At 32.7% G+C, this 10,344-nt stretch overlaps 1 protein-coding gene and 1 long non-coding RNA gene across 3 annotated transcripts; one reads left to right on the forward strand and one right to left on the reverse strand.

Annotated features, from left to right (window-relative positions):
• The first annotated feature begins 791 nt into the window (after positions 1-791).
• Positions 792-3,095, forward strand: LOC111285774 (uncharacterized). Of its 2 annotated transcripts, XM_022875376.2 has the most exons (5): positions 792-1,131; positions 1,236-1,415; positions 1,498-1,630; positions 1,830-1,943; positions 2,488-3,095. In XM_022875376.2, the coding sequence occupies exons 1-5, from the start codon at positions 955-957 to the stop codon at positions 2,559-2,561; spliced, it is 678 nt and encodes a 225-aa protein (XP_022731111.2). In that variant the 5' UTR covers positions 792-954; the 3' UTR covers positions 2,562-3,095. The 2 variants fall into 2 exon arrangements, with proteins under 2 accessions (XP_022731111.2, XP_089618509.1); XM_089762383.1 differs by lacking the exon at positions 2,488-3,095 and having other exon boundaries at positions 1,830-2,146.
• A 1,478-nt stretch (positions 3,096-4,573) lies between these two features.
• On the reverse strand, positions 4,574-6,731 carry LOC111285773 (uncharacterized). The gene is made up of 2 exons (XR_016342928.1): positions 6,000-6,731; positions 4,574-4,847 (listed from the first exon to the last, which is right to left on the reverse strand). It is a non-coding gene; the product is annotated as an uncharacterized LOC111285773 (long non-coding RNA).
• Positions 6,732-10,344: the final 3,613 nt, after the last annotated feature.

The raw sequence follows: 10,344 nt of genomic DNA on the forward strand, positions 1-10,344 counted from the left end.
TTCTTGTTTATTAAGCAATATCTGACAAATCCCAAACAAATCTCTAACAAATCTCAAACAAATCTCTTATGGGATTTGAGTCAATATTCCCAACAATCTCCACCTTGACTCAAATTCCATCAATCATCTGTCTTCATGCTAAACATGTTTGACTCCACCTGCAATGGAAGTCTTACAATCATCTTCTCTTCTTTTGTGTCTTCACGCTTCATACAAACCAATCTTCAATCTTCAAAAACTCAAACTCGAACTCTTCCTTTTCCCATATCTCAAACTGTCAACTATTCTCATGTCTCGAACTATCGGCTCTTTTCACATCTTGAATCTTCAACTCTTCTCACGTTTCGAAGCTTCAGCTCTGATACCACTTGTTGGGGAACACCACAGCTCTGATACCATTTGTTGGGGATCACCACAGCTCTGATACCACTTGTTGGGCTAAAAGCCTCCAATCCAATCACACCAGCGAAAGCGAAATCAAACAATAAATCAAACACACAAGAGACAATAATTTAACGTGGTTCGGTCCAACTGACCTACATCCACGGATGAGAAACAAGATCCACTAGTTGTAGAGAATTACAAACTTACATCAAATCATCAACCTCACTCAACAATCAATACTCATAAGACACTCTCAATCTCCTCTAGTCCTATGAAGTATTCTCTACCCAAACAAACATAAACCCATAAGACGTAGAGCCCCAATACTCCTATGGGGTATCTATCCCACAAAACCCTACAACTCTCTTACATCTTTTTTCTCATACCTAATCTTGTAGAGACTTCACCTATTTATAACCATACAAACTTACCCATTAAGAATCCCTCTCCTCTTAGAATTCTTCTTCTGTAAGTCAAATTTGCCTATTAAGAATTTCTTTCCTTTTAGAATTCTTCTCTTGCAAGTCAAACCTACCTATTAAGAATCCTCTTTCTCTTGAAATTCTTCTTATGCAAGTCTTCTTGTTTATTAAGCAATATCTGACAAATCCCAAACAAATCTCTAACAAATCTCAAACAAATCTCTTATGGGATTTGAGTCAATATTCCCAACACGATCAACAACCTTCTGAGCAGAAAGGTCCCGCTTCTTATCAAGATGCCTTAAACGAAGACCAACTGAACGAGGTTCTCTCTTCTTTCCAAGAGCTTTTTTTTTTTTTTTTGCTTAATCAATCATTAAAATGAAACAAAATAGCTAATTTTTTTTTTATAAAAAATACTATTTCTAGAAAATTTTGGCACAAGCAAATGATACGAAAATGGAAGGAAATAAATTGTTTGGAAACGGGCAATACGAAGAGGCAGTGTTACAGTACGATCTTGCTTTGCAAGTTACAGTGGAGATGCCTACTGCCATTGAAATTCGTTCCATTTGTCATTCGAATCGCACTGTTTGCTTTCTTAAGCTGGTACTTTTTTTTATTACTTCTTCAAGTTGAATAACTGTCATTCGTTGTTTTTTTTTTAATGTTAAAAAATGTACATTTTTAGAGGAAGTATGAGGAAACCATCAAGGAGCGTAAGAAGGCTTTGGTACTTAATTCTTCTTATGTAAAAGCTCTTGTCGGACGAGGAGAAGCTCATGAAAAGCTTCAACACTTTGAAGAGGCCATTGGCATTGCTGGTGAGTTCCATTTGATTTTATTGTTCTTTCTTTTAATTTTTTACAAAAAGGTTAGAAATATGTATTTAGTTAACTGTATTTGGGAAAATTTATCCAATGCTTCATCTGGAGGATTGGATTTATGTGTCAGCACTATATATGTTTGTAATTATTTTGATTGCTGAATTTTTTTTTTTTTTAAATAAAATGAAATTTACAGATATGAAGAAGGTTTTGGAATTGGATCCTTCTAATGGCCAGGCTAGAAAGGCCATTCACAGGCTGGATCCACTGGCTGCTGCAAAACAAAGAAACATGAAAGAGGAGATGATTGGTAAGCTTGAAATCTGCATTTTTATTTGCCTCTTCTTCCTTCTTCTTTTTTTTTTTTTTTTTCTTTTCCGTTTTTGGTTTTCCACTCGAAGATCATCTCATGTATTGCATTCTTAAGCAAGGCAAATCATTTTTCTTGATACTTACCGTATTGGATCATAAATCATAATCTTCATATTCCTTTTACTGTGTTATGGATGTTTTACTGCTCTACATTATTATTATTATTATTATTATTATTATATCCTGAAAAACTATTATGAAGTGGAGGGGGGAGAATTCACTAAAATCCCGCATTGTTATATTATTCAAGGTTGTGTTGAAAATCATACATTAAGTTGTTATGCTAATGGATGTACCTAATGTGTGCAAAAATAATTACAGTCAAATTCCTAACATTTAGTATGTGATATTGAAAAGTGCATTTGAAATTTTTAGATAAGAATAAGACTTCCAAACACAAATTCCCTTGTATCACATATCAAATATTTATATATCTTAATCTTATTATTGTTGTTGATGGTATTTTTGAGTGTCTTAATTAGAAGGAGCTGATAAGAGGTTGAAGGTGAAGTGGCCTGAACCTGCAATCAGAAAGCACAGTCAAGGGCTGGCGTAGGAGTTGGTTCTCCAGGCCATGTTCTATGCTCAAGTCAGCGAGGTATTTTGAGGAGGAAAGAGGTGAAGTGTGTGGAGGAAGCTTCAATGGAAGGACAAAGTTTAGGTCTTAAGTTTTTACGTACCTGGAACGATTTCAAGCAAGCATGAGTTACATTTAATGGTTCTAAATAAATTGGAGGCCAAGTGTTTAATTTTGAAGTAATGCCTTGATAGGACGTTAGTAGGGATGTCATTTGTTAGACAATCCCTTCCTTGATGAGGGACAAGCCAATTCTATAATGAAGTAAGATGGCAATCTGAACGTGCACTGGCTGGACGCCTGAAGAAATTTGGTCATGTTGACCGAGTTAATGAGCATAACAGTTTTATTTTTGTTAGCTACTTCCTTTAGCTCAATGTGTCAAAGAAACTAAACTCAGTATACTATATCAACTTCACGTTTCCAAGCACCGCATAAACAAATTTAGATTATTTTTGGTTTTACTACTAAATTCAAATGGTAATAAGCATCTGATTTATTGGTTATTGGTTTCAATCTCTAATTGAACACTATGGATTTGAAGTGCCCATGTCAAATGATTGACTTTAGCTATGTGCAATCTCAATTTGATGCATACCGTTCAATGAATACTATTAGGATCTTGCATTTATTTGTAGGCTTTGAAACCTAATTGGAAATGGAAGTAGGTTGGCATTTGTTTCTAGTCACTAATATTTTTCTAAGCATTTTTCTTGCCAAAGAGAACTTGACATTTTCTTGCAACTTATGTTTTATATTTGATCAATCCAGGTCGGTCTCAGAGAAATGGGGAGAATATTGAGCTTAAATTTTATTTCATGATGCTGTATATTCATGGTATAATTATGTATGTTGAACTAGCAATTTAGATCCTTCGTGGAATTGTTGAAGCTAGCATACGGGACACTTTTTACGCTTTTATATTTATGCATACTTCATTTATACATCACTAACCATGTATAAATGTACATACTCTGAGCTGGAAAGCTAAAGGAACTAGGCAACTCTGTTCTGGGTTGATTTGGGACGAGTGTGAACGACTTCAAAGCTGTCAAAGATCCAAACACTGGCTTGTATTCTGTATCATTCCAGCGTTGATATAGTCACTAGCAATATTTTCTTTGGTGGTAAATGCAGTAAGAAAAAAATGAAGGCAACCTTTGAAATGACACAAGATACAGGCGTGGAAGTTGTTTTCTATGCAGGATATTGTTTTGCAAGTAAATATATATGGAGCACTTGAAATTTCCTAGTTAAAAAAAAATATTTTTTGTTTAGTTAATGCAAGAGTTGGGTCGTCAAAGCACTAGAAGTAACCAGGTAGGTAAAGTAACAATAAAAATAAGAATAATGAACCTATTGTTACCAAGTGTATTAGCTCAAGACAAGTCTTACCAGAAGATCAGAAACCTCTGGCTTTGGAACAGCCTGCCTGGGATCACTCTGGGGTAGGGATGTCAATTACTAAATCTGATCGGTAATCTGATTTTTTATTCAAATTGGGAATGAGAATATAGATGTCTATTAAATTTTAGGATGAGTATTGGATATAGTTTTAAAATTTTGAAAGGTACGAGGATGGAAATATGTAATATGAGTTATAAGGACGGGGATTTTTCATATCTGTTACATTCGATAGAGATGGGGATGAAGATATACTTAAAATATTCATTGAATATAAGCATGGAAATTGATAAGATGAAAAAAAAAATCGGAGATGAAAATGAAATATTCTATCCATCTCATATTCTATCCATTAACATTTTTATTATCGGGACGGAATGCAACAGATGAGCTTGATTTTTCTTGAACGGAAGTGTCTTGGTTATAATCTATTAACGAATCAGAGGCTGGAGTAGGGGTTTCTGTGGGAGAAGCACCTTGATCATCTTTTATCTGATACGAAAGGAGTAAATGCCACAATATAATGTGATTAGTGGAAGCTAAAGAAAGGAAGAAGAAGACAATAGACCAGAAGGAGAGAAGAAGGAAGAGTAGAGAGCAGAGACTCGTATTTTTCTTTTCATGATCAAAAAGGCTATTACATTCTGGTAATTTGGTAATCCTAATACAAATAAGACAACTGCCTCGTCAAACAGCTATTATCTCTCATATAACTTACTTTAGTCAGCTGATATGCCAGCTCAGCCTATCTGTTATTCCGCTGCACCAGGTGGCATCTTCATGAATTCCTCAACTTCCTTTGAATTAACAGCTTCCTTCAGCTTCTCGTCATCATTCATCCCATTGATTGCCAGCTTGCTACTGCATTCACGAGAAAATCATCATAGCAAATAACTAAATTAAATTCAGAGGGTACCTAACGCATTAGGCTCCAGTTAACGAATTTCCTGCCATGATGAGTTTTCAAATTCTTGCATTATTCACAGCTTAAATGCAAGAATGATGTCTTCCAAGAGAAGCAGATAGCAGGATGGTTTTTTCGTGCAGGATAGTGCAAGAATTTGAAAACTCATGGCAACAAATATTATACCACGTGATTTTTTTCAGTAAAATTTATTCAGGAAATATTATACTAGTAATTTAACCCGCGCTTCGTTGCGGGAAGTTAGATGCGTGTGAAAGAATGAAATTTTATAAAACCAACATTCAAATCTTGCTCCTTGAGAGTCTCGTAAAAGTCTCCCTTCCCTGAATCCAAAATTAAGGCTAAATCACTCGTATTCCAAGCAAAAGGAAACTCTAAATTACTGTAAGGTAAATTATATAAAACCATCTTATGATTTGAGGTAAATTTAAGGTGGTTTCTAAAATTTAAAATGTAACAATTAACATTTTATTACTTTGTTGTTCAAAATGTTACTTTTTCCGTCTTGAAAATTTAAAAAAAAAAATTTCCTTCTTCATCATCAATTCATTCTCTTTCTTTGAAACCAAACAAATTAAGTTCTCCATCTTGATATTAAAGATAGGGAAAGTAATCAAGTAAAACCCAATAATTAGTGACCAATTTCAAGTTTACCAGCATTCTCAAACCATTACTTACGAAAATCATAGCCAACACTGCCATTTCTACACCATTGCCAATTCACCATTGACAGCCTACCCCATCACCACCAATCGTTCAACTTAGTCTCTACCCGAATAGCAGCGACACTCCAATAATTAGAAAGTTTGAACAGCACCAAGAAGAGGACATAGAGGCAAGAAACGTGCAAAGCAGCAAAGGCAAAAACGTGTAAAGCATTAAAAACCATCATTTCTTGCTACCTTGCTAACACTTATTACCCAATTGCCTACAATACACGGACAAGGAATCAATCATAGTTCAAAAACATAAAACCCACAGAAACACTTCACAATCAAGAACCACTAGCAAACTCGATTCGGTAGTCATCAAATACACAACAACCAATAGAAGAAAAAGCATACATTCATCACATTACTACCGCCTACCTAGAACCCAACACCTTACTGGTGCCAATACCACCATCAAAACCAGCAACAATGATCCGGCAAACAAGAATCAAAGCAAAAATAAAGGGTGCGGTTGGGTAGTGATATTTGAGGCTTTCGGGTGTTGTTGACCCTAGTAGCTTTTTGGGTTTCCTCTAGGTAGTAAAGAAGGAGAAACATTTTTGAGTGATTTTGGGTGTTAGAATGGCAGAGGAGACTGGCAGCTTTGTTTGAATCTGTGACTCTGGGTTTAGACTTAAGAAGATCTAGGAATTCTTTGAGAAAACTGATTGAAGAGGAGGTAAGATTGGCACCGACAGTGGCATTCATGGTGACAATGACAGAGCAACGGTGGAGAATGGCAATCAGTGACTTTTTGGGAGATCTGAAACCATGAGGAGGAAGAGCACGGGGAGAGAAGCAATATATTAAAATTCCAGTCAAATCGAACGACGAGGCAAGAAAATTAGAGAGAGGTGAGAGAGTTGGAATGTTAGAGAGAGAGAAAAATGTGTGAATTGTTGGACAAGAAACAGAAAAAAATAAAAGAAATTTTGTTTGAAAATAACAGAAAAAATCACGATTTTGAGAAAAAATAATAAAATAAAATATAAAATAATTAAATGTTACATTTTAAACCTAAAATGTCACTTTAAATTTATCTCAAATCATAAAATAATTTTATGTAATTTATCCATTATTATATCTTTACCACTCTGGGCACCAGTCCCTCCTTTCCTCCTCCTCTCCTGCAACCATCCAAACTCATTACAAAATCGTTGGATTCTCCCTTTCCTGGATTTGATTTCACACCTCCACCACTCCAATTAGCACAAAAAACAAAACCAAATTTCGCAGAGTTTTCAGAACCCAATTTCTCAATGCCACCACGCAAATTTGCTTCAGCATTCTCAAACTCTCTAAAACGCTTCTCATTTCCATTATCAACCTGAATGATGATTTTATCCATTATATGGATAAGTTTTTCTGAATTTGAAATACTTAAAAAGTTATTAACAATTTATATATTTTTAATATTTTATTTGATATTTTATTAAAAAATTCAATCAATTCGTTATATGATATAAAATTTTCTTGAAGTACTATCACATAAATTTGATAGATTTTTAATAATAATAATAATAATAAAATTGGACATAGAATGAACTGGACGGTGTCTATATATGACATGAAAAAGAAAAAAGAATTGAACATACGCATAAATAAAACTTACCTCAAAAGAGCTCATCAATGTTATTTTCCGGTTACTAAGTCTGGCTTGTTATTTAATAGAAGCTTTTAGATATAGAATACCACCATTGCATTATTGCTAAAAAGAGCTCACAATTTTTTTTACTGCTATAAAAATGCTTTCACATGCTAAAGCTCTAGCTATGAATCCAAATAAAAACCATGAACTGCATTATATATCTCATAAGAATGTATTCTAATGAACATTGATACATGTAAGCAAAGCTAATACTTTCGTGCAATTTTAAAAGAGCAAGAGACGACAATCTTTTCTAGATGACTTCAAGAAGCATGAAAAGGAAAGAACTTACATAAAGGAGTAAAACATTTTTTGGTGCCAAAATAATGATGTCTATACATGGCAACAGTACCACCTTCACACCGAAAAAAATCAAAGAAAATAATATCAAAGTCTCTTAAAAAATTAGTAACTTAAAATTAAAAAAAAAAAAAAACAAATGTAAAAATGCATGCGTCGTGTCACAATGATAGGAACAGCAGCAATTGCAGGTATACTCCAACTCATATCAGGTTTAATATTATATAGAATCTCATTATTTCTTTCAACAATCTGAAACCTTAAAGACAATAATTTTTTTAACCATAACCGAATGCAAACAAATCCACATTGAAATTTTCACAAACATATTGAGAGTAATAAACTAACCATTGCCAAAATTAAATGAGTAACAAAATCGAATGCTGACCAATAACATAGGAAAGGAAACAGTGATAAAAACTCGAAGATCAAAAGAAAAACATAATATATAGTTAAAACCAAAACCCATATATGTTTCTATTGAAGATAATAAACATATCGAATCCAACTACTAAAAGCATTGAAAAAAAATCAACTTCAATCGAATGCAGGATATAAAACTTAGAATAACAAAAGAAGAAAATAATCTATATTTTCTCATTTAAATGAAGAACTTTTTTTCTTCAAATGTAAAGAGAAAGTCAATAATTATTTAGAACAAATGGAGTGAAGAAATAAACAGGTGGTATGGCTAATAAACAAGTGGCTCTCAATTATAACATAAATTGCCATTAAATTGACGATTGGTAAAAAAAATCTGTAAAGTGATGAGGAACTCACAATTAATCTAAGGTATACTTATTATTTTTTAGAATAAATATGATCTAAACTGTAATTCTAAGCTAGGCACAGCTTTAATTATTCTTATAGATGATTTCTTTCAATAAAATTCAATCAATCGACAAAAATGATAACAATACTCTATAGTCAATGTCTCTAAGTGACCTCTCACGGCTATCCTCCTTCAGAGTTAATTTTCTCAGAGTTTTTCTTAGAACAATCATTGGTGTAGAACACAAATAAGCTAATTGTGGCATTAGCTTACTTAAAATTTTATGAGTTAATATTTGATGTGCTATCTTGTTGATCAATCTTGCAGTAATATTTTATTAATGAGTAAATCTAAAAGTAACTAAATCCCTTAAATAAATATTAATAAGATTATTAGTAATTTATTTTTAAGAACATGACTATTTTTAGTTTTACTCATTAATAAGGTATTATCATAAGATTGATTAAGAATGTATAACATTTATACGGTGAGTGTATAAAATATTAACTTAAATTTTATTTTGTTACTTTTGTTTATTTATGAGACTAATTATAATATCTTATAGACCTAGGGTTATATTTAGTATTTTACATTTATTTAAGGTTTTAATATCTTAGTGTAATTTTTTTATCCTATTGAGAATTAAAAGGAGTTCTAGTTCTTAAAATATTTAGTGTTTTGATTTGAAAATCTGTTTTTCTATTTCATTAAGGACAAAATTTTTAAAAGCATATCACTTATAATTTTTTTACTACAATCCTTCAATTATAACAAAAAATCATAAAAATTATGTAAGCATGTACCATTTATAAATATGAGCTCCACATAAAATTTTGATGGATCCTATTTAATTTTATGGGATAATGTCCTAAATAGCCCTTGAACTATAGTGGTTTGTTGGATTTAGTACCTAAATTAAAAAAGTTGCTCAATAGGTACTTGAACTATGATATCGTGTATCAATTTGGTCCAAGGGTTAAATTTGTTAGTCTTGATGCTGACGTGGATATTTTAGCCAATAACAATGTGCTATGTGGACACAAAATGACATGTAAGCATGCCTATATGGCTAGAAAACCTAAAAACCCTAAACCCAAATAAAGTAACCCTAAACTGGTAAAAAACAAAGCCAAAAGTCTAAATTGTAAAAAACCCCAATTTGACCTGCCCCAAATCATTCTTTTATCTGTATGAAAATCTGAATCGTTCTTTTGAGAATCAAACAAGAAAGTGATGGAAAAGACATTAAAGTGGAAAGTTTTAGGTTAGATTCAATTATATTATCTAATCGAAGTATTAGGTTTCTTCGTTAGAACAAGACAAGTCAGGGGCATCAATTGGCATGGGAAGATTCGATTGGCACAAGGAACTTTGTGGAGTATTTGGATTCATTTTATGGAGCAAAGTGAGAATCGATTGAGGGTTACAAAAAATTTTAAGGTATGCTGATTTTTTTATTCTTTGGTTTAGGGTTGCAGTAGTGTTGGAAATGGTGACTTATTTTATTACAAATGCTTTTTTATTCAATAAAAGTTTATATAGGCATAGCACTTCACTTTTTATATACCTATTTATTTGGGTACAACACTTCTTTTTGGTCAATCTTTTGCACGTATGTTGGATTGTGTGCTTGGATTTTGTAATGTGATCTTAGTTTGTCTACATTATTATATTCATTATACTATAAAGGGTTTTGTTTAATATATTTTTGTTGCTTTTGATGCTGTTAAAATAATGGCATTTATGATGCATCTTTTACACATGCATTTGGGTGCGAAATTTGTAGCAAATCTGAAAGTAAGTGATATGGTTGGGCATGTAGATGTATGGAGTGTAGATCTTAATGTGTTTCATTTGTTGTGTTGTTTAATATGGTTAGAGAGACGGGGTATGGTACCACTACTATGTTTTATTACCTACCATCAAGGTCTAGTATTAAAGATGGATTAATATTACGTTATGATAATGCATCATTTGGTATGATGATAGATCTAATGAGGGTA

The sequence above is a fragment of the Durio zibethinus genome, chromosome 6, assembly GCF_047325235.1.
Source record: "Durio zibethinus cultivar Kanyao isolate XHJ-2024 chromosome 6, ASM4732523v1, whole genome shotgun sequence".
Classification (NCBI taxonomy): domain Eukaryota; kingdom Viridiplantae; phylum Streptophyta; class Magnoliopsida; order Malvales; family Malvaceae; genus Durio; species Durio zibethinus.

Coding starts and splice junctions, on each gene's coding strand:
- LOC111285774 (XM_089762383.1), top strand. CDS start 955: ATGCAAGTCTTCTTGTTTATTAAGCAATATCTGACAAATCCCAAACAA. Junction 1,132..1,235: donor ACGAAGACCAACTGAACGAG/GTTCTCTCTTCT, acceptor TACTATTTCTAG/AAAATTTTGGCACAAGCAAA. Junction 1,416..1,497: donor CTGTTTGCTTTCTTAAGCTG/GTACTTTTTTTT, acceptor GTACATTTTTAG/AGGAAGTATGAGGAAACCAT.